The following is a 24855-nucleotide window of genomic DNA, read 5'->3' on the forward strand; positions in this document are numbered from 1 at the left end:
GGGCGGTCCCCAGAGGGGCGCTGCGCCTGGGGCTCGGGCTGGCTCTCCGCGCGCGCAGCCGTCCGGGACAGCCTTCCCACGATGCCTGCTGCGCGCGCACACGTCCGGGACAGCCTTCCCAGGGTCCCGGCTGCGCGCGCGCACACGTCCGGGACAGCCTTCCCAGGGTCCCGGCTGCGCGCGCTTCCGCACTGACGTCGCGGTCTCGGGGAAGTCACGCTCGCCCTCCCCGGCCCCCCCTCCAGCCTCTGCTTTGGACCCTTCCGGCTTCCGCCTTCCACGGACGGTCACGTGGCCCGCACTCACGTGACCTGCGCCCCTGTCATCCTGCGGCGGCTGCGGCTTCTTCCTACCTGTGCTGCCCTCAACGTCTCCGTGGTTCACGGTGGCCTCCACGCTCCTTCCTTGACTTTCCGCCGCTGCCCCAGGCTCTGGACCGGGCCGGAGACGCCGGTGTCCCAGCCCCGCTGTAGTCCCTACGGCCCGGACCGCCGCCCCCTCGCCCGCGTCCTTCGGGTGCGTCGTCGGGCCCCCTGGGGTCGGTAGGTCAGACGGTCCGCGTGTAATTTGGCCTCGGGCACCTGTCCAGGTGAGGTCACCCCGTCGGGTTCTCAGCTCTCCGGAGGCGTGCTGGTCCCTAGCCTCTTGACCCCTTCCGTCCTTGGCCGGCCCCAAGTGGTCAGATTTTTCTTCCAGGCCTCAGCCAGGTCTGCAAAACGGGAGGGCGGGAGGGGGTGGTGGGGCGCGGGGGGGGGGGGGTGTCGCTGTGATGGGCTCAGGGCCTCGCCTGTTAAAGGCACCAGGCGTGAGGTGCCCTGGGCCTCCCCAGGAAGGCCGCTGCTTGGTTCCATAGTTCTAGCTGGGCCCGGACCCAACCTGTTTATTCCAGAAATCCAGCAGCTCGCACTGCTTGTTTAGGCAGCAAATCCCAGATACAGAGATTAAGTTCCAAACAGACTAGTCATTGTGAACCCGGAATGGAATTTGGAGTATGATTTTCGTTTCTTTGAGGTTGAGGACCAAAACTTCTATTTAGCAAATGGAAACCTATGTTTTGTGTCATGATAAAATCAGGTCTAAACTTGTTTGCAAGTTTAAGGGTGAGAATTACTTAGAAGCTCATTATTATTGTAGGTTTTTCTCATCGGACTAAATTACCATTGTTGGTTCTATCTACATTGTAATAGATTTTTAGTTTCAGAAATGTCGCCCCAAATTGAAACAAATTGCATTTGAAAAGGGAAGAATCATTTTCTGAGAATTTACTTCCCCACCTTGTATATCTTATGTATAATGAATAATTTTAGAAACACATGATGGTTTCTAATGGGTTACTCCAAATGATGCTTAGTGAATGTTGATTAAGTACATGCAATACATGGCCTTATCTGTATTATACAGGTTTTTTATTTTTTCTTTGTCAGAAGAGGAAAGTTGAACTCAGTCATAAATTTAAAATAATGTTTTTAGCATATGAAGAGCCTTGAATCCAATCCTTAGCACCAAAAGAAAACTTTCCTTTTTTATTTTGTATCACTGTTCCATTCAGTCATGGTTTCTGATATCAGTTTCATAGCTGATAATTTAAAAAGTCTCAGTGTAATTATTAATGCTAATAAACTGTCCTGTAAAAGAAAAAGCCTATGGAGTACCATTTTATGGAGAAGTGTATAAGATTTGAGATGTACTAATGTTTTTAGGTAAGATATTTAACATTTTAGTTGAGTTCCTGGGAGAGACTAAACAATGATGATGAATAGTGGGAGTTTTGAAAAAAAAAAATTCCTGTTTTTACTTTGCACCTAAATTGACGATCTGCTGAAAACATTCAAGATCATAAAGTGTTGATGACCAAAATGGATATTCGAGGTGCTGTGGATGCTGCTGTCCCTACCAATATCATTGCAGCCAAGGCTGCGGAAGTTCGTGCCAACAAAGTGAACTGGCAGTCATATCTTCAGTAAGTACTAATTTGTGATCATCATGTGCTTTTGCATCAGACTTTTTCATGGTCACGCTTATATGAGGGAAAAAGTGAAATACATGCTAATAAATGTGGAAGAAGCATTTCCTCCTTCAGATGATTAGCCATCTTAGGGAAAGATCCTAGTGTGATGAAAATACACTAAGGTCTCTAATGGGGAACAGTTGCTCACAGTGTCTTTTTTTTATAATCTTCTTGGACAGGAAAGAAAGTCCGTTTGAATGAGTGGGAAGCATGGGAGGAATGTTCATTGCCTATGGAGGGAGGAAGAGGACCTGTGTGGCAGACCAGTGGGCCCTGGTGATCACAGTTGGGAGAAATGATTGCTAACACAGTGTAGATGTTTTTGAAGTTCTCCCCTTCTCCTATGCAAGGCCTCTTACTTGTGGGCCAGTGAGCTTAACCACTTAAATAACACCCTGAACTCTTTTAAGTTTTGAAGTCTGGATTACTGTGGTTCTTTTCAGTAGCTTGGTGATCTTCCGTTAATCACTTAGTTTCTTTGAGGTTCATTAAAGTGTGAAATGAGGATCTATATTCTACAGGCTTATGTTGAAATAGTATGTTTAAAGTATTTGTATATTTTTCTTTATTATAAAAATACTGTACAGAGGGGTTACAGTTACATGAGTAGGGTAATGAGTACATTTCCTATCGAGCATTGTTACTAGTATGTTTAAAGTGTTATCACAGTTGAGTACAAAGCATTAATGTGTTTGTTTCTTCCCCCTTTCTCTTGTGTGTATTGAGATTTACTGTACTGATATTTCAGTATTATGTATTTATTTGTAAAGTAAGCACTTAATCTTAAACATTTTATCATGTTAACTTTAGTTTCTATGTGATTATTTTAACGTATTTGTAACTGGAAATTCAGTTTAGGTTTGTGTATACATTTTGAAAAAACAAATTTAGAGATTTTTTTTTTTTTTTTTGGGTCCGGTCATGGGGCCTGAACTCTGGGCCTGGGCACTGTCCCTCAGCTCTTCAGCTCAAGGCTAGCACTCTACCACTTGAGCCACAGCGCCACTTCCGGCTTTTTTGTTTATGTGGTGCTGAGGAATCGAACCCAGGGCCTCAGGCATGCAAGGCAAGCGCTCTACCACTGAGCCACCTTCCCAGCCCCAAATTTAGAGATTTTTAAAAAATATTTTGAACAGTTTATTTTGTAGTAGGAAGAATATGATTCTTCTATAATTTTGTCAGCTATCATAGTGATTTGGGGCATTTTTTTTCTAGTCTTTGTGGCTATAAAAAGAATATACAGTAGCATCCTGAAAGGAACTCATATGGTATAAACACTTCATCTTACTTTAGTGTATTAACTGTGATACTAGAAATAGATCCAGGAGCTGATGTACACAGACAGGACTGGTAAGTCTACCCTTAGAAGTTTTTTGAAGGGAACAGTCCCTGAGTGGGGTTTTCAAGCATGAGTAGCATTTGGCTAAGAATGGTCTTTCAAGTAGAGCAGCCTTTGCCTGAATAAAGACAGGAAGGAGACAGTATGGTATGGTGGGTAGAAGTCATTCATGTTTTGCAGGTATCCAGTATAGAGAGCTGTGAGACATAGCTTATTGTGAAGGTTCTGGGTGCCCTTGGGTGAAGTGTGGACTTAATCCTTCCAGTCAGTGCTTTTATTGTATGTGTGTGTTCTAGTCCTGGAGCTTAAACTCTGTCTGGCCTGGGTGCTGTCTTTGAGCTGTTTTGCTCATACCAAGTGCTTTACCACTTGTGCTACAGATTCACTTCCAGCTATTTGGTGATTACTTGGAGATTAGAGTCTTACAGACTTTCCTGCCTGGGTTGGTTTTGAACTGGGATCCTCAGATCTCAGGCTGAGTATCTAGGATTACATGTGTGAGTGAGCAGCACCCAGATAAGTCAGTTATTTTATTTTATTTTTATTTTTGGGTTCGGTCGTGGGGCCTGAACTCTGGGCCTGGGCGCTGTCCCTCAGCTCTTCAGCTCAAGGCTAGTCCTCTACCAGTTGAGCCACAGCACCACTTCCGGCTTTTTTTCTTTTTGCTTATGTGGTGCTGGGGAATCGAACCCAGGGCCTCATGCATGCAAGGCAAGCGCTCTACCACTGAGCCACCTTCCCAGCCCCTAGTCAATTATTTTAAAGGTGATTTTATAGCCATGAAACTAATGATTGATTTGATGTCTAATAAGGAAGCTCAGTATGTAAAACAGATGAAAATGATAGTCGAATGGGGGTGAGTTATGTGTGCCTCAGAGCCTTTTTTTAATAAGGCCATTCACAATCCTAGTTAGGGTTCAAGGTTCAAGTTTAAAAATCACTTCTGGGGTGGGGTATGTAGCTCAGTAATACAGCACTTGCCTAGTTCAAATGAGACCCTGGTACCACAAGCTCCCCAGCACCATAACAAAAACAAAAAAAAACAGCCCTAAAAATAGGTGTTGTAGCTGTTGAAATTTTTAGTTTGGAGTGAGACTGTTAGATTTGCGTCTTGGTTTGATTATTTTGTGGATTGTGTTATGAGTAGACTTGGGAGTAACAAGTTTATATATGGAGAAGTAGCTGTAGTAGGTAAGATTGTTAGATTGGACAGAATTGGATAGATTTGAGAAAGTTTTAGTGATTAATGTATGGGCCTGAAAGAAGTCTAGGATGATTTTTAGATTCCTGCTTTTGAGGAACAGGGTTATTGTGGGGCCAGCGACTGAAGGAGAGGAGTTGGAGGAGAGGGAGGGTGGGGTCAGTTACTGGAGGAGGAGAAAGAGGAGGAGGAGGAGGAGGAGGAGGAGGAGGAGGAGGAGGAGGAGGAGGAGGAAGAAGAGGAAGATTTACTGAGGTTTACCTTGTTCCTTGTATCTTGCCATTGTATAAGTCCCCTGTAAAATTAGGATTCTGAGTTCTGTTTTGTAATTTCTTTGGTCAAAAGTGTGTTTAGATTAAAAATGAGTTCCATGTTTATAAAGCCTGAATTTGTTTATAATGTAAATAGAATAATATTGTTGCTCATAAAGCGCTAACAGGACTTTCTCAAGCTTTGGTATTTGGAATGTTTTTAGTGATGAGGTGGTTTTCAGTTGCTTTCTCTTCTGTTTTTCCTGTGCTTGGAATTTGGAAGAACAGACGGGTACTATGTAAATTGTATTCTCCCTTCTTTCATAGTTTTGTCCTTTATTCTTTTACCCATTTCATATCTTCCTTTCCTTTCCCTTTTGCTTCCTTTCAGCTTTTCTTTTTTTTTTTTTGTCGGTCGTGGGGCTTGAACTCTGGGCCTGGGTGCTGTCCCTCAGCTCTTCAGCTCAAGGCGAGCGCTCTACCACTTGAGCTACAGCGCCACTTCCGGTTTTCTGGTCGTTTATTGGAGATAGGAGTCTCACGGTCTTTCCTGCTCGGGCTGGCTTTGAACCGCGATCCTCAGATCTCAGCCTCCTGAGTAGCTAGGATTACAGGCGTGAGCCACCAGCGCCGGCTTTCAGCTTTTCTTTTTTGTGCTGGTACTAGGGCTTGAACTCAAAACCTAGACATTGTCCCTGAGCTTTTTTGCTCAAGGCTAGCACTCTACCACTTGATCCACTTCCAGGATTTTGGTGGTTCATTGGAGATAAGAGTCTTATGGACTTTTCTGCCTGGGCTGGCCTGAAACATTGATCCTCAAAGCTCAGGCTGAGTAGCTAGGATTATAGGCAAGAGCCACTGGCATTCAACTCCACACATTTCTTTAAAAAAACCCTCTCCTCTGTGTCTAAATGAGTAGCATCGTCGTATTCTTGCTAGGCCTAGGAAATGTTGTGGGAAGAAAGTTATGTTAACACCAGTGAATATAATGGTAAATTGTGTTTGGCTCATACATCATTTAGTGAGTACCAGTGAAGAGTGGAAATCAGTAGACGAAACCACCTATAATAGCAAACACGGCTCCTATGGATAAAACATATGGAAATGAGCGACTATGTAGTATGTATCGTGGAGAACAATATCGAGGGATGAGTTGGATAGTACAATTCCAGTTAATCCTCCAACTGTAAATAGGAAAATAAATCCTAGAGCTCATAGTATGGCTGGGGATCATTTGATATTTCCTCCATGCAGTATAGCTAGTCAGCTGAAGACTTTTATCCCTTTGGAATGGCAATGATTATAGTGGCCGATGTAAAATAAGCTCGTGTATCTACGTCTATTCCTACTGTGAATATGTGATGTGCTCATACGATAAATATTACATGTTAACTATGTGCCTGTTTTTGACCTTGTTGACCTTGTTGATATGGATCTCTGATGGGTGGAAATGTGCCTTCTTTAAAATACCTTACAGATTGGTGAGAGCTAGACATGACATGTAGTTAGTCAGAGAATTTTGCATCATGGAAACATGTAGAAACATGTGGAAACATATAGAAGAGTTTCCAGTGTGAGAGTGGCAATGTGTTATTTTTCCTTCATGAGTTAATATGTTGTGGAAATAAAGGATTTAAACGTGTTTATATGTAATTAAGCTTTTTACCTAACTTGAGAGTACAGAAATGAGTGGGTATGTTTCTAGCCACACTGGAATCCAATTTTATTTATATATATATATATATATATATATGTATGTACATACATATATATATGAATATATATTTTTTCCAGTACTAAGGTTTGATCTCAAGCAGTAGTCACTTTACTGCTGAGATACATCTTCTGTCCTCCTCCCCACTCCCACTGGTTGTTTTTGAGATAGGATCATGCTTCCTGCTCAGGTGTGTATCTGGACACCTGTCTGTCGGCCTGTTTTAGGTAGGTAGGATGACAGCTATCACACCTAGGTTCTTTCATTGAGATGGAATATTTCATATATATATATATATATATATACGTATTTTTTTTTTTTTTGCCTAAGCTTGCCTTGTACTATGATCCTACCAATCTCAGCCTTACAGGTGGCTAGGGTCATAGTGAGCACTGTGTGTGTGTGAGAGAGAGATGATACTGGAGATCACTATAGAAAAATAACTGTCTCTTTTGGGTAAAGAGTAAAGCAGAGGGAATTTTATTACCGTGCCATTGAAATGAAACTGTTGGGAAAATTTCTTGTTATCTATTGATTTCTCAGGGTCAAATAAAAACTCAGTTTCAGTTTGGCGATGTGAGACCCTGTTTCGATTTTGTATCCTTTTGTGATTATCTGTCTGCCTTCCTACCTACCTACTACCTGTGCCTTACTGAGGCTTAAACCCAGGGTACTGTGTGTGTGCCTCTACTACTGAATTAAATTCTTTAACCCTTTAAAGATGTTTTATTTTGAGATAGGCTCTCACTAAATTGCATAAAGCAGGCCTTGAACTTGTGTATTATATATAATATACATAATAATATGTTTATGTTATATATATATATATATATATATATATATATATATATATGAGACAAAGGAAATATATACCAAGGGCATTGCAAATAATGTCTGGGAGCCCTAGGAACAGTTAGCAGAACACATGTAGCTAAGGTTTGGAAGAACTTGGAGTGGTTAGGGGAGCTTCAACTAGTTTATGTTGGCTCCGTCTGATCTGCTTCATGCCAGCATGTGTCCTAAGGTACCTAAGGCTTACAGAAGTCAAGCATGGCTGTTCTGTTGACCTGTCTTTTATTTTAAAGAGTATCTTTCAGGAGACGGGGACATGGCTCAAATTGTGGAGAATCCTGAATTCACCTCCCAGTACTGTCTAATTTTTTAAAAAAAAATTTTGCTTTAGAGATTAGAATGAGGATGGAGAGATATTTCCTTGATATATTTTATAGTACTGGATGAGTGCAAAGGTTGGGAGGTGAAGCTAGCTTAGAGCTGTAGATGACTGAGTCAGTGGTAATGATGAAAAATTTGTTTCTGTATAGAGGTGAAGACAGTTGGAATGAATTTCTGTGAGAGGGAAGACAGGACTGTAGATTTGAATTCTTATGAAGTAAAGAATTTGGGAAAAAAAAAAACCCAACAAGTTTATAGGGATCAAACCATGAGGAGAAGTCTTGAAGAACAAAGCTGAAATGCTGAAAGACAGGATGGGAAACAGAGAAGTGTGGGATGATTTCTGAGTGGAGAAAAATTCATAATGGAGAGATTATTTTTTCAGAGAGGAAGAGGATAACTTGAACAAATAACAAAAACCTGGAGGACATGATCGTAGAAGTTCATTGTGAACTGGCTTTGGTTGTGGTGAATTAGAAGGCCAAGCAATATTTTTGCTTGGGAGGAGGAATGAAGGATGCTAAATGATGACATTTTATTGACTGCTTCCTATGGACCAGATGCTATTTAACTATTTTATTTGAATTGTGTATTTTTACCTCAGTACAAGTCCCTTGAAAACATTATAATTACATTTTGTAGATAAATTACATTTTGTAGAGGTTTGAACTGAAGCTTTGAACTGAAGCATGGCTCTTAGCAAGGCCTCAGTCAAAACTTGTAGTTTACTATGATCAAAAGACAAACTTACAAAGAACTTAGTGATCTTAATTAGCTTTATTTGTAATTCAAGAATCACACTTCATTTCATAAAATAAGTAAGTATTCTGATGGGCTTAGCAAAAGAGATTAGTTTTATAGACAAAGGCTGAAGAATGCAGAAAAATTTCAAGGTTACACTCCTCCTGAGGTATAGGGACAGAAATAACAGTAGAAAAATAATTCTCTTTTGGATAAAGAGTAGAGCAGGGGGAATTTTATTACCATGCCATTGAAATGAAACTGTTAGGGAATTTTCTTGTTATCTTTTCATTTCTCAGGGTTAAATAAAAGCTCAGTTTCAGTTTGGTGATGTGAGACTCTGTTTTAATTTTTAGTTAGTCTTTTGAGGTCCAGTGCAGGGACCTATCCCAAAACAATGGCCTCCTACAATTTTTATTGAACACTATCACAGAGAGAGCAAGGAGATTAGGATTCACTCTGTCCTTTGCTCACATTGGCTGTCCATCTCTGATTGAATAAAATAACTTATTTTTATTTTCTAGGGGCCAGATGATATCTGCTGAAGATTGTGAATTTATTCAAAGATTTGAAATGAAAAGAAGTCCTGAAGAAAAGCAAGAGATGCTTCAAACTGAAGGCAGCCAGGTGATCCACATAGATACTTTGTTGTGATGCATACTTGCAAAGCCATTCTAGAAAGGGTTGAAAAGATAGCTGAGTAGTTGAGTGCCCGATAAGAATGCACAAAGTCCTGTATCCTGTGTTTAACCTTCAGTATAAAAATAAAAATCACAGAAAAACTTAAGGACTATATGACATTACAATGTAGGTATGCAATTGTGTGTGTGTGTGTTTGTGTGTGTGTGTGTGTGTGTATGTGTGTGTGTGTGTGTGTGAGAGAGAGAGAGAGAAAGAGAGAGAGAGAGAGAGACTGGAGATCAACTCAAGGCTTTACATATGCCAGACAGGGTTTGTACTGCTGAACTCCACAGAAAGTGTTTTATTATTTTCAGTTTTCTTTGTTAATTTGGGGGACAAATGTTATGTTGGGTGTTTATTTTTGTATCCTTTTTTGACTATCTGTTTATCTGTCTGCCTGTCTACCTACCTACCTAACTACCTACCTACCTATCTATCTACCTATGCTGTACTGAGGTTTAAACTTGGGGTACTGTGTGTGCCTCTACTATTGAACTAAATTCCTTTTTTTTTTTTTTGAACTAAATTCTTTAACCCTTTAAAAATGTTTTATTTTGAGATAGGCTCTCATTAAATTGCCTAAGGTAGGCCTTGAACTTGTGAACATTTTGCCTTGGTTTTGCCTCCATATCAGGGTCTTTTCTACATTTAAAAACATACAAAATTTAGACCTTGTTAGAAGGATTTCTAAGGGGAATCTATTTCAAAATATATGGAGTTCTAAAACTAGCTTTTCCTTTACTTTCCTCTCCCCTCCTTCCTTCCCTCCTTCCTTTCTTTCCTACCTTCTTTCCTTCTGCCTTTCCCTTTTTCTTGGTTCCTGGGGCTTGATCTTAGGGCCTGGGTGCTGTTCCTGAGCCTTTTCATTCAAGGGTATGGCTTTATCATTTGAACAACAGCTTCACTTCTGGCATTTTTGGTGGTTAATTGGAGATAAGCATCTCCTGTACTTCCTGCCGGGGCTGGCTTTGAACTTTAGTCTTCAGATCTTAGTCTCCTGAGTAGCTAGGATTACAGGCATGAGCTACCAGTGCCCAGCAATATTTTTCTACTCCATATTCTTCATAGTTATATTTGAAATACCTAAAATAATTAAATATTTGAATTTATAGGGTCTATTCATGAAATTGTATTTTAATAATTGACTTATGAAGTTTTGGTACCTTTTTTAAAGTATATAAAGATTTTGAATTTATAAGATTTTTGCACTTCTTGATTGACCAATACTGCTTCTGTGTGTATGTTTGTGTATTTGTGTATGTATGTATATGTGCATGTGTGTATGCATGCTCTAGGTATTCAACACAAGGCTATGTGCCTGCTAGGCATGGCTTTACTACTTATTCAGAAAAATCTATTAACAAAAAGTCTATTAACATTTGCCATATTTGTACCAAACATGGTTTTCTTATTACCTTTGAATTGCTTTAGAGTTCTTTAATATACAATAGTTTGTGTTTGTATAGTTACATATATTGATATTTTACTTTCGGTTGTGATTTGTTTGTTGTATAAAAATAAAATGCTATTAAGTCAGAAAGAGAAAATAAGCATTAGTTTGCCTGATAGTTTCCTGTTTAAGATGGAACCTGTGGCTCAGTGGTAGAGTGCTTGCCTTGCATGCATGAGGCCCTGGGTTCGATTCCTCAGCACCACATAAGCAGAAAAAGCCAGAAGTGTTCACTGTGGCTCAAGTGGTAGAGCACTTGCTTTGAGCTGAACAGCTGAGGGACAGCACCCAGGCCCAGAGTTCAGGCCCCATGACCGCTGTTGACAATATGCCTATGGCTTTTAAAAATTATTGGGTAGTTTTCCATTTAGTGAAAATGTAGTTTTCCATGTACAGCCATATGTTTTAAACCATATTTCCCCACATATCTTAGTAACTTTCATTTTTTCCCTCTGTATTGAAATCAACGTTTTTAATTATTTCCTCATTATAAGTTCTAGGATATGATTGTTGGTCAAACAACTTGATGTCTATAAGGGTTTTTATACATATCATAAAAATGCTCTCTTGATAATTGACCAATTTGTAATGCCTGTCAGCAATATGTGGGTATGTCCACATTCACCAGGAACATGGACATGCCCACAGAGTGCCCACCAGGTTCCTGGATATCTGGGCCCCTAGGTACTAGTACCTACTTTGGATCAGTTGTGGGGCTTGATCTCAGGGCTTGGGAGCTATACCTGAGCTCTTTTGCTCAAGGCTAGTGCTCCACCACTTTGAGCCACAGCTCCTCTTCCTTCTAGTTTTCTGGTGGTTAATCTGATCTAAGAGTCCCATGGTCTTTCTTGCCCAGGCTCGCTTTGAACTGCCGTCTTCAGATCTCAGCCTCCTGAGTAGCTAGGATTATAGGCATGAGTCACCAGTGCCCTGCTATTATTGCATTCTTGTCATTTTGATAGGTGAAATGGTATCTTAGTACAATAGTGTAACACATTTTAAAGTGGATTTTGGTCTCTTTTTTTTTTTTCCCTCTGGGTGGTTGCATCTCATATTCTTTACTGTTATATAGAAACGTGTATATACTTAATTGATTTGTCAGATTCCTTTATGTGATAAATATATTAGTTCTGTGTATGCCCTTGTTTCCAGCTCATTTGGTGAATTTTAAACTTGGTTAAATGGTACATTAATGAAGTTTTAATTGTGCCATTAAACTTACTCCCTTCTTCCTTTGTGGTGCTAGCTGTGGATATGTCATCCTTTGGGAAAGCTTCCCTGTCCCAGATGCATGTGCATCAGAGGGGACTTCTCATTCAATGTTTATTCAGCATGTGGGTACTGAGGCCCCGTTAAGCACACAATTAGACTGAGGAAAATGTGTTAGTAAAGTTGTTAGTAAGTGAAGGCTCTTCCCTTCAGGAATTAAACTATAGGCTCTTTCTTAATTGCAGTGTCTATGTGATGGATCTTTTATGGATTGTGCCAGGAAATAAGCATTTGTTTTATTCAAAAAAATTGACAGTATATCTGAAAAGCTAAAATAGCAATGCTGTGGGTAATTCATACTTTGTTTTGTGAAAAAGAGTATAAGTATACTTTAATGTTATTGACTAAAATATCCAATTATTCATTACTTTTAGCTTTCTAAATAATTTGAAGTTTATCATAGGTGTATTTTCTAATCTCTATAAAGTTCCACTCTTTTTTTATTAATTAATTAATTAATTTTTACTGTGAGAATCCCATACACAGGAGTAAAGTTCCACTCTTGAGTATGGTAGGTAGACTGTTCACAGAAGATACAACTCAGATCAGAATGAGTATGAGTTTTGACAAGATATGTACTCCTACAGCGTGATCTCATCAAGACTGATGCTGTACTACTTGAGCCATGCTTCCAGCCCTGGCATGATCTTTGTTACATGCTATATGCTGCTGTTGAGGATTTACTGAGTGAATCAATACTGAATGAAGTATACTTTAATTTATATGCCCTTACGTGCTTTGAAAGGGTTTTCAGATCATACCTATTATTGAATACAGTTGGATACATCAGAGAACAGTTTTAATTGTGTTGTATTTGATTTTTATACTGATTTTAAACATAAAACCTAGCATAAACCTAGCTGAGTTTTGCATGGCCTTCTAACAAGATGTAATTCCCTTGCCCACAGATTTTTTGCTGAAGGAGCCTGGTAGATTGAAGGAGCCCATATACAATTTGTTCTGATTCTCACAATAGTGTTGGGAAAATTAGAGGCAACTTGTTTGTTGTTGGATGCAGTTTTATTGAGTTCCCAAGAGAGATCATGTAGTTGATATATTGTAGAATAGAGAGGGATCAGGACCCTTCTGCTTACAGTCTCTAGTACTCTGGTTCTGCTGTTTTGCTTCCCAGTAAGTGTGCGCGCACACACACACAAACAAAATAAAATAGTTACTTTTGTCTATATAACTTTGTGCTGTCATGAATAATCAAGAGTTGCTTAGTGCCTAGGTGTATCTGTTTTAAGCATAGCAAACATTTTGAAGTTTAGCACTAGAAATGATCAAATGATCAAAAATCTGATGAAGTCATATGGTCCTTTATCATGACAATAATTATAAAAGAAATACATTTTCAGCAATTCTGTTTGCTAATTGCATTTGTATCCTCTTTGATGAAAGAAATATTTTACAGAATTTCATTAAAACGGGGTTTGCAACAATTAACATTAATTTCATGTTTTTTTTCCTAGTGTGCTAAAACATTTATAAATCTGATGACTCATATCTCCAAAGAACAGACGGTGCAATACATACTAACGATGGTTGATGATATGTTACAGGTAAGTATATTCTTTTTTATTTTATTTTATTTTTTTTGGTGCTAGTCCTGGGGTTTGAGCAGGGCCCTGAATACTGTCTCAGAGCTTTTGTGTTCAAGGGTGCTCTACCACTTGAGCCACACTTTACTTTGAAGTACTTCACTGAGGCTGTTCATCCTCCCTCATTGAGTTTCTTTGTTTGGCATGCAGGGTATTCACATATCAAACATTGGTATTGGTAGAGGCATCTGAGTAACTTTAGGAACAGCAGAGAAGTATAGGCAGAGAAGTATAACATAATTTCATCCCTTTTTATTTTTTGGTTGGTTGTAGGGCTTGAACTCTGCCTGGGTGCTGTCCCTGAGCTCTTCAGGTCAAGGCTAGTGTTCTACCTCTTGAGCCACAGTGCCACTTCCAGTTTTCTGAGTGGTTAATTGGAGATAAGTGTCTCATGGACTTTCCTGCCCGGGCTGGCTTTGAACCATGATCCTCAGATCTCAGCCTCATAAGTAGCTAGGATTAAGGGTGTGAGCCAGCGGCACCTGGCAGTTTCATTACTTTTGATTTAAAGTAATCGTAGTAATTAAACAATTTTGATTTGTAAAATATGTCTCTACTACCATCCCTACCCTCTGCCCATAATAATATCAGTGACTGACAAGTAGTATATATACATAAAGTGGAAAAAGAACACATACAGATGATCATAAAATGGAAGGTTGGGAAGCTGCACAATCGGTACATTCTTCAGTACAGTTCTGTGAGATTAGTAATATAATTTCTTTTCTGTTTAGGAAAATCACCAGCGTGTCAGTATTTTCTTTGATTATGCAAAACGTAGCAAGAGTACTGCATGGCCCTACTTTCTGCCAATGTTGAATCGCCAGGATCCCTTTACTGTTCATATGGTAAATTTTAATCACATTTTGTGTGTGTGTGTGTGTGTGTGTGTGTGTGTGTATCATATTGTTCAGTAAAGAAAGGACATTGCTTGAGACAGTGTCTGGATTGTAGATAACTGTAGATAATTGGATAATGATGAATTCATTAACATCAAAGTACATGGTGAAGTCATGTATGTAAAAAGTTCATGGTATCAATAAGAGGATAAAGGATATTTTACTATGTAGAAATTAAATTTTTCTTTGAAAAAGCTACTGAGTTGTTTTAATTAAGTAATGAATTGCCTTTTTGTATCTTAAGCACTTTTGTTTTAAACTTAGTGAGAAGGGCTCTAATGTATGAAGGATCTTTTTTTTGGGGCGGCCCCGGGGTGGGGGGTGGAGGGTCTGGTTGTGGGGCCTGGACTCTGGGTCTGGGAACTGTCCCTCAGCTCTTCAGCTCAAGGCTAGCTTTCTTCCACTTGAGCCACAGCGCCACTTCCAGCTTTTTTCTTTTTGCTTATGTGGTACTGAGGAATCGAACCCAGGGCCTCACGCATGCGAGGCAAGCGTTGTACCACTGAGCCACCTTCCCAGCCCATGAAGAATCTTTTATGGAGTCCAGAGAAGTAAGGAGAGAATAAACCATTGTATAAACAAGCCCTTTTTATTTCCAGTGAAGTGGGATTATGAGCGTGATGTGGAGGGAACAGGCAGGAGCTCTGGAGGTTTCTCATTTCAGTGGAAGTCTTTAATTTTTTATGTCAAAGGTCATGGTCTCCAAAATATTTTTGTCCAATTTGTCTTCCTTTTCCTTTCCTCTTTCCCTTGCTCCCCTCTTCTCCTTCTCTTTCTCTTTCTCTTTCTCCTTCCCTTCATGGCCCTCTTCTCTTCCTCTTCATCATCCTTCCTTATATATTTATATTTATATTAGTGTATATATATATATATATATATATATATATATATATATATTTTGTCGGTCATGGTTGTGGGGCTTCAACTCTGGGCTTGGTCGCTGTCCCTGAGCTCTTCAGCTCAAGGCAAGGGCTCTACTGCTTGAGCCACAGTATCATGTCTGGTTTTCTGGTGGTTAATTGGAGATAAGAGTCTCACGGACTTTTCTTGCCCAGGCTTGCTTTGAACTGTGATCCTCAGATCTCAGCAGTAGCTAGAATTACAGGTGTGAACTACAGGTGCTCAGCTTATTAATATATTTTTATATCTGATATATTGAAATATTTGTAAAAAGAAATTAAAAAGGAGGACTCGTGAAATAAACTGCACATTAATTAAAAAAAATCTCCAGGAATGTATGTTTTGACTATTTGGATGTTCAGATGTTGTCTTCCTAGTGTTATAAAACTAACATATATACAGGTAAGGCAGCGTTTACATTAAATGTACAGGTGCAGCCAAGTCCTAAGTAAGTTTTTTTTTGTGTAGTACTGGGAACTGAACCCAGGCTTTGTTGATGCTAGGCAAACTGCGTGCTATTGAGCTGCATTCCCAGCCCTATATTAACTTTTTTATTTTTAATCTGTCATGGGGCTTGAATTCTGGGCCTGGGTGCTGTCCAGAATATTGGATGGGGGAGGGGGTGGGCGTGTAATGTCATAAAGTTTGATTGTGGTAATAGTCACACAACTTCAAAAGTACATTACAAACTGCTGAACTACAAATGGATGAGTCTTATGGCATGTGAAATTTATTTTAATGAAGCTTCTTTTTTGTTTTTTTTGGTCAGTCATGGGGCTTGAACTCTGGGCTTGGGTGCTGTCCCTGAGCTCTTCAGCTCAAGGCAAGCACTCTACCACTTGAGCCACAGTGCCATTTCTGTTTTTTTTGGTGATTAATTGGAGATAAGAGTCTCGTGGACTTTCCTGCCCTGGCTAGCTTTGAACTGGGATCCTCAGATCTCAGCCTCCTGAGTAGCTAGGATTACACGCGTGAGCCACCAGCGCTCCGCATAACTTTTTGATATATAAATGACTTTAGCTAATATGTACTGATATGGTTTATACTAGCTGTAGAAATGTCAGAGTTATTTATCATTATCTTTTTGTTTATGATAATATTTTCAATCTCTGTGTTCTTAACAGGATTCTTTTTAATTCAGTTGTTTATTTTGTGAAGGTTTTTTGATGGTCTTAAGATGAATCCTAAATTTCACTTTTAAAATGCAAAAAGGGAATGTCATGACATTCTTAGAACCCAGCTAGTTTTAGTTTATTTTAAAAGAAGTATTTAAACAGTGCATTTTGAATGTGTTTCAAGATAAGTTAAAAAATTTCTTTTTGCAGGAATTGAGTGTGACAGAAATCATTCAGCAAAGTGGCTACAAGTCCTGGTTTTTAAGGTATGCAAAATGATTTTAAGAATCAATATTATATTCAGATGTTTCTTATTCATTTTTAGGCAGCAAGAATTATTGCCAAATTAGCAGCCTGGGGGAAAGAACTGATGGAAGGTAGTGACTTAAATTACTATTTCAACTGGATAAAAACTCAGCTGAGTTCACAGGTAACATAAATTTCTTTTAATATTTTTGAAAGGAACATAACATTCATGTTCCTTTAAGCTGTATTGAATTTGATAAATATGCTGAACTACTACTCATGGGTGTGGTTACATTTGGGCTTTACTTGTTCTTTCTTCAGTTATAATTTAAACCTTGCTGCCTTTTCTGCACTTGGGTTTCCCGTTCTTGTTTTTCAGTGGTAAGGGAAAGTTTTCCTTCTAGGTGGCTGCCGAGATTGTATAGCTTGGAGAAATGAAAGGATCTACAGAACAACAATAAGCTGCCCCCATGAGGCTCCTGATATAGGAAGAGAAGTGGTCCAGCAGGAGAGAGTGGCCTGGCCAGCTCTAGGACAAGAAGCTTCAGGCACACTTCTCCATCTGTCTCAGGAATCTGAACCAACAAGATTTGTCTGAGAAATATTGGCTTCTTGGAGAGCTCTCAAAGTTTTTAATGAGGTCTGGTCAGCTAACCAGGCTAAGCTGTTCAGCTGGTTGTGCCAGTAAACAAACTGGTCTTGAGTGCTGCCATGGGAATTTCCAAGTGCATGCAGAACATTATAGATCAATAGTGAATATGCTTGTCTTTTTCTTGACCAAGTGTCTGTTCCAGGTTTCCAGGTATCCCTGAGTAAGATTGGACTTGTTCAGTCCAACTGTGAGATGATGAATGAGCAGTGGCTCATTCTCCACAGTGTACCAGTGTGATCATGGGATTCAGCAGCTAAGCCCAAATTGAGACATGGTATCTACTTATTGATGGTTTTGGTTGCTTTTAGGTCTCTCCAGCTATGTTTTTCCATGGAAGAAGATAACTGTTTAGGAACCTAACAAATTTTTTTACATTTTTTCCTTATGGTTGCTTAAAATAGGACAAAAGATGGGGCATTTGAGATGGTCCTTCAGGGTGTTTCTTTTAGGCTTCCAGCAACTGTTATGTGAGGGTAGAGGCTTGGTGGGAATATACTCAGAAAAGGAGAGAAAGGGAGGTGAGTGGAGAAGAGTATTCTGGGGATAGAAAAGGTACAAGAGAATGAGATTTTGCTGTGGAGGTTGTGACATGGGAGAATAACAACAGGAGAAATAATATTGATACTTATAGTACTGTATTAATAATATTTAATTTTTTGGAAAGTTTAATTTTTAATTAAGGCAACGAATAGTAGATTTTAATTTGAAGGATTGAAAGATGCCATGATATTTTGCTTAGATTCACTTTTTGTCTTATTATTGCATGCTTTTTTGGGGCTAATTGCCTTTTTTTTTTTTGGTACCAGTACTCAGGGCCTAGGTCCTGTCAGCCTTTTTTTTTTCCCCTCAAGACTGGCAGTTTACCACTTGTGCCGCAGCTTCACTTCCAGCTAGTAATAGTTATTTGGAGATAGGAGTTTCATGGACTATCCTGGCTGGGCTGGCTTCAAATTGGGATCCTCAGATCTCAGCTCCCTGAGTAGCTAGCATTACAGGTGTGAGCCCCTTATGCCTAGCTCGCTAATTTCCTTTTATGTTTGGATAAAGGTATTTTGGAGTGAATTTGTTAATTTGAATGGAATTAAAATTTTAAAATGTCAATAGAATCAATTTTAACTTCTTATTGACTCAATTTTATAAAGTGTTTTTATAAGAACCATCAGTTTGCAGATTTTACTGAGTTTGGAAGGTATGTAAAATATGAAAAATAGGTGTGTGAAAATGAGATTTTAAGTCTCTAATAAATGTATGTCCCTTGGAATCAGAATGCTTAATTAATTAGGAAATACTCCCTTTCCCTTTTGATCTTTTCCCTTTTTTGATCTTTTTCCCCTTTTAAAACTATCTGTCCTTTTCAATAAACTCCATTTTTATTTTACTGTTATTTTTCTGGTTGGGCTCAGATGTAACTGAACTCATACAATGAAAACTGGTAGGGAAGAGACTACTATAGTAGGAGCACTGTCTTTTTGGGCAGTTTCACTGTAGCTTTTCCTCATGGCAGTGTCATTTGTCTTGTGCCTCAGATGATTTGTCGTTCCTAAATGATTAACATGTGTTTCATGCTCACATGGTGGTAACAATGTCCAATAAGTGGGGGAAAATATTTCTCTCTTTACTAGTGGTAGGTAGGAAGTATTGCAGTGTCTAGAACAGCCTTCATCAGAATCAAACTACTTTGTATTAGATAAATGCTTTCTAAGACCTTTTCCGCATTTCTCTTAGTGCACTGTTTTTAACCACAGTCTTTGGCTTTTATTTGTGCAGTAGTGTTTCTGCTTTGCAAGGCCTTCTATTTCAAGGTGCTTCTTCAGGGTACAGCCAGTCTGTCCTTGCTTCTGAGTTTGAGCACTGCTTCTGCTTGGCTCTCTGATCTTGTTCTCTCCTTTGCCCTGAACAGAAACTTCTTCCATGGTTAAGTTTTAGAACTTATTTATTTATTTTTGTGCCAGTACTGGGGCTTGAACTTAGAACTTAGAGCTCTTGCTTGGCTTTCTTGCTTCTAGCTGTCCCTTTACCACTTGAACTATACCTCTACTTTCGAGGTTTTATTTTCTGCATCAGTCAAATGTTGTGTAATAGTGCTGTATGTGGAAAGTCTCCTTTTCTTTACCATAAATGCTTTCTCCTTCATGTAAAAGGATTCATGATTCTGGCAGAATTAAACTTTGAAAAGCCTAAGTTTTGCAATTTTGGGTATTTTGTGTTCTTTTATGTTATTGTGGCAAATTTTGGAAGATAGCTACTTTATTATCCACTAAGTGCCTGGCAATTCAATGACTATACTTAGTAGTTACTGAATAAAACGAAGTACACATTTTCTTTTAGAAATTCATTATCACTTTTCTCTTGCACATTCAGCCTTTGAATTTCTACCATATATTTTCTTCAGTCATTTCTACGTAACATTTAATTTTCATGATAACTTGTTAGCTTTGTTATGCATAACCAGATTTTAAGTTCATATAGTATCTTCCTCTTTTTTTTTTTTTTTTTTTTGGGTCCGGTCGTGGGGCCTGAACTCTGGGCCTGGGCACTGTCCCTCAGCTCTTCAGCTTAAGGCTAGCGCTCTACCACTTGAGCCACAGCACCACTTCCGGCTTTTTTCTTTTTGCTTATGTGGTTCTGAGGAATCGAACCCAGGGCCTCAGGCATGCAAGGCAAGCGCTCTACCACTGAGCCACCTTCCCAGCCCTAGTATCTTCCTCTTATCAGGCACCTATTTCACAAAGTTTTGCCACTACTGGCATAGTCAGTATATGCCAGTCTTCTGAAAAAGCAGTCTAGTTACTAAATCCTGAGGGAAATTTTTGCTAGTTTCACTTGTGAAACTTAGCCAGAGCTTAACATTCAGTTTGTAATGTTTTTACTAGTTTCTTGATTAATGTATTATCTGGAAGAGTATAATGACAGAATATTTTATATCTTCATGCTTTTTGTAAAGTAGAATTAGTGAAAAATTGTGAAAAAAATAGCAAAGTGTAAAATTCACTTTGCCCTTTTTTGGGTAAGCTGGTAAATTAGGGCAAAATTAAAAACAAAACTAAGTAATAAGTCATTTATTTTGCAATAGAAACTGCGTGGTAGCGGTGTTGCTGTTGAAACAGGAACAGCCTCTTCAAATGATGTAAGTACATCCCTGCTTAATTCACCAGCTTCCTAACACTCAGAAATACATTATTTTGATTCTCAGCCATTTATAGTTTTGAAAGTGTTTGCCAAAATGTAAGCCCATGGTGTTGATATGTTATCTGTCTCCAGTCAGTATAATTGTATTGAAAAACTATACACAGATATATGTGGTCTCTAGTGATTGTTTTTTTCCCCCCTGTGGGAGACTTGAGACTTGTCCTTCCTTGTTTCTGTTTTTTTTTTTTTTTATTTTCCATTTTAGATCTGAGAGTCAAAGCAAGAATCTGAATTCAAATGCAGGATTGGAATAAATAATCATTAGGCTACTGTCCTTATACTTCATTTGTCTTATAAACTACAAAAGAGGACCAGTGAATCAAAACTTGGTAGGAATTCAGCTAACTGATGGCCCTAAACACACCCTGTGCTGTGCTGCTCAGGGATTGTGTGGAGTCCACCTCCTTCTTCATCCCATTGTCTTTTCTTCGTGCTAGAACTAGGGCTTGACCTCAGGTCCTGGGCACTGGTCCCTTGTCTTTTCTGCTCAAAGCTAGCATTCTCCCACTTGAGCCACAGCTCTACTTCTGGCTTTTTGGGAGCTAATTGGGGAGTGAGTATCTCATTGACTTTCTTGCCCAGTCTTGCCTCCAATTGTGATCCTCATGTCTCAGTGTTTTGAGAAGCTAGGATTATAGGCATGAGCCAACAGTGCCTGGATTTTCTTCCAGTCTTTACTCACATTTGTATGGAGGTTTGAGCTTAAAAGTTAAGATAAATTATAGTCCTCTATGTTCCTTTCTTGGGTAATATTATTTTTCTCAGTTTGGACTGGTTTAACTTTATGCTCTAAGGAATCTACTCTAAGCCTAAGAACTAGACACCGTTTAGACAAGTAAGGATGGGCATGATTTGGGACCAACTGAGGTTAAAAAAAAAAATACAGGTGCATTGAGCTTTAATAAAGTTGAGAATACCTCTGGAATGCAGAGCTTCTACATGCCACCTAATGTAGATATAAATAAAGCTCTGATGAAACCATCTAATCTTTATATTGATTACTGTAGCTTTCTTCCAAAATTGGAATGAATAAGACTGAAAATAACCATGGAATTAATTTTCAAAGCCAGGAGCTGGGACCCCACTGGGGCATGGATTGAAAGGATTGACAGTCGTGTTAGGCCAGAAAAAGTGAATCTAAGATCCAAAAAAGGGAGTCAGAACAAGTTTTCAAACTGGAAGTACCGTGATAGAGAGAGGAAGTGGCATATAGGAAGTCCAGTTGTTCAGTGCTAGCGTGCGTGTGTGTGTGTGCGTGTGTGTGCGTGTGTGTGCGCACACACACGCGAGCGAACACACACATTTATATTTGGAGTCTTCATATTTTGTGATTTGTATTTCTACCAGTTTTAAATTTGCAAAATTGTTTAGCATATGTTTTAGACATATTGGTTTATTTCTAACACAAGATATTTTCAGAATGATTTGCCTTATTTTAGTGTTTTTTTTTTCTTTTAAAGGTGTTTATAAGTTAAAGCTAACATAAGGAGGTATAAGCTCTGCTGACGATGAATGCTTATTTTACTCTTTTCTGGAAAAAACAACATGGATTGAGTTGGCTGCTTGTTAGTGTCAGTAGGGTAGTTTCATGCATATAACATTTCAGCTGAGATTAGTATTGTGAGTCAGTTTTCCCCTTTCTTCTCACTAATGTTTCCTTCCTTCCTTCCTTCCTTCCTTCCTTCCTTCCTTCCTTCCTTCCTTCCTTCCTTCCTTCCTTCCTTCCTCCCTCCTTCCCTCCCTCCCTCCCTCTCTCTCTCTCTCTCTGTCTCTCTCTCTTTCTTTCTTTCTTTCTTTCTTTCTTTCTTTCTTTCTTTCTTTCTTTCCTTTCTTGTCCAGTCGGTCGTGGGGTCTGAACTCTGGGCCTGGGCGCTGTCCCTCAGCTCTTCAGCTCAAAGCTAGCGCTCTACCACTTGAGCCACAGCGCCACTTCCGGCTTTTTTCTTTTTGCTTATGTGGTGCTGAGGAATGGAACCCAGGGCCTCATACATGCAAGGCAAGCGCTCTACCACTGAGCCACCTTCCCAGCCCCGTCACTAATGTTTCTTAAACCTGAACCTAGTCTTTGAATCTTTTCAAAGGGTCTCATTTTTCATACTTGAGATTAAGAATAGGGCAACAGCCCTTTTTTCAATGCTTGTAGTGAAGAAGTAGCTAGTACTTATATTGAGCACTTACTATGTGTCTGACAACTGTTTGTTAATTTTACCTTTTTTTTTTTTTTTTTTTTGCTGGTCCTGGGGCTTAAACTCAGGGTCTGGGTACTGCTCCTGAGCTTCTTTTGCTCAAGGCTAGTGCTCTACCATTTGAACCACTGCTCTACTTCTGGCTTTTTCTGAGTAGTTTATTGGAGATAAGAGTTTCATGATCTTTCTTGCCCAGCTAACTTTGAACTGTGATCCTCAGATCTCAGCCTCCTGAGTAGCTAGGATTATAGGCATGAGCCATTGGCTTTCATTTTACCTTTATCTCACTTTGAATAGTCACACTTTGTTAAGTATAGGCCATCATTTACATTTATGAATAAGCAGTGAAACTGCAGAAAAGAGTACCCAGATTAGTTAGTCATATAGCTAATGAATAGCAGAAAGTCTAATGAAGCAAATTGCTCTGTAAGAGGATTGTTCCTGAGAAAATCTAATTTAAATGGATTTTTAGGGATTCCTCAAGCCATGAAGGCTGTTCAGCCATTAAAATAAATAATTAGCCTAAATTAATTGTGCAGAGGGCTTCTTTGTGATTTTTTCATACATGAACAACATGAACTTTGGTCAAATTCTCTCCTTTTATGTCTTTTTCTTACAGACATTTTGATATATCAATATCGTGTATCTTAAAATTCCTTTAGATTTTTGATATGAAAGCAGTTTGGTAAACTGTATTCCATGGTCTTGCCACTTGATGGCAGTATAAAACAGACAAAAAAAACCCAGCTGTACACTGCAAAGTAAGAAACAGTTCAACAGTCCTGTCTTTCAAAATGTCCACAGAAGCATCATCCTAAGTTATGACTAGATCATTGCAAACATTTAATTACATTACACAAACAGAATTTTCTTAAAATATGTTATCTTTAGATAGTTGTGAAAATAATAAACAGCATCATATTACATCTTTGCCATCTCTATGGTTCCCAGTTTTATAATGTGAATTATAATTCTTTTCTTCTGAGGAGACATCATGGCTTGGGAATAGATTGCTGGGCAGATGGCCTGATCAAAGAATGCTGTGATGGCTCATAAACTTTGGAATATTTGGAAAGAATATGGGTGCTGGATGTGGTATTATATGCCTCAGGCAGGGGCAGGAGAATCTTAAGTTCAAAGTTATCCTGGGCTACATAGCAAGACCCTGTCTTAAATTATATAAAATAAGAAAATCATTTAGCATTTTGCCTGGTATATTAGAAGCACTCACAAAAATTGCTACTATTGGGGGAGAGGAGGGTGGATTTGGGGAAGTGGGGAGGGAAGGGATAGTAGGGGAAGAACAAAGGAGGGGGTAGAAATGCTTGATAGGAAATGTTTTCATTACCTTACTCATGTAACTGTAACCCCTTTGCACAGTATCCTAACAATAAAAATATATTCAAAATTGCTACTATTAAAAGAGAATTTGGGAAGTTTTCTTTGTTTCTTTTGTCCTCTGTGGACTTTCACCTACACCTGTGTGCAGGTGAGCAAGATAGCTTCCTTCTCAGGACTTTCACTTTCACCTTTGTGCAGGTGAGCAAGAGAGCTTCCTTCTTTTGTCCTCCTCTTGGCTACTTCTGTTGCAGACCTCTTCTAGCATGAGCTGTTTGTGGATGGACGTTGTAGACTCTAGTTCCTGCAAGGGCCCCATGTCCTGTCCCTGAGGGCAGCCACTAGCTTTGGAGTTGTTGGCAATGTGGCTAGTGTGAATGACAAAGTAACTTTTCAGTTTAAGTTTCTTTTTAAAGCTTTATTAAGCAGGGTGCTGGTGGCTCACACCTGTAATCCTAGTTACTCAGGAGGCTGTGATCTGAGGATCAGTGTTCAAAGTTAGCTCGGGCAAGGAAAGTCTATGAGACCCTTATCTCCAATTAACCACCAGAAAACTGGAAGTGGCACTGTGGCTCAAGTGGTAGAGCACTTGCCTTGAGCTAAAGAGCTCAGGGACAGCATCCAGGCCCAGAGTTCAAGCCCCATGACTGACAAAAAAAAAAGCTTCATTAAAATATATTTCACACGATATAAGATTCATCCATTTGTAGTTCAGCAGTTTGTAATGTACTTTTTTTTTTATTGTGAAAATACCATACAGAGGGGTTACAATTACATGGGCAAGGTAATGAGTACATTTCTTATCAAGTATTGTTGCTTCCTCCCATCCCTCCCCATCTCCCTCCCCCCGCTCCCCCTTTTCCACCTCTCCTCACCCCCACCCCTTGGCCAAAGTTTTAAAG

The 24855-nt window shown here is 39.2% G+C and overlaps 1 protein-coding gene across 3 annotated transcripts in view; it reads left to right on the forward strand.

The window, feature by feature from the left end:
* Positions 1–300: 300 nt before the first annotated feature.
* Positions 301–24855, forward strand: part of Atp6v1h (ATPase H+ transporting V1 subunit H) — an 88132-nt gene continuing 63577 nt past the window's right edge. The window contains exons 1-7 of one of the 3 annotated variants that reach the window (XM_042696137.1): positions 301–589; positions 1834–1960; positions 8952–9054; positions 13300–13389; positions 14163–14276; positions 16668–16772; positions 20314–20367. In XM_042696137.1, coding sequence (XP_042552071.1) covers positions 1848–1960; positions 8952–9054; positions 13300–13389; positions 14163–14276; positions 16668–16772; positions 20314–20367 — 579 coding nt within the window. In that variant the 5' untranslated portion in view covers positions 301–589; positions 1834–1847. Of the gene's footprint in view, positions 590–1812; positions 1961–8951; positions 9055–13299; positions 13390–14162; positions 14277–16667; positions 16773–20313; positions 20368–24855 lie in introns of all 3 variants that reach the window. The other 2 variants (XM_042696136.1, XM_042696138.1) reach the window with 2 other exon arrangements.

This window comes from Dipodomys spectabilis, unplaced genomic scaffold (assembly GCF_019054845.1).
Source record: "Dipodomys spectabilis isolate Male_0828 unplaced genomic scaffold, ASM1905484v1 ptg000199l, whole genome shotgun sequence".
NCBI classification, from domain to species: Eukaryota; Metazoa; Chordata; class Mammalia; order Rodentia; family Heteromyidae; genus Dipodomys; species Dipodomys spectabilis.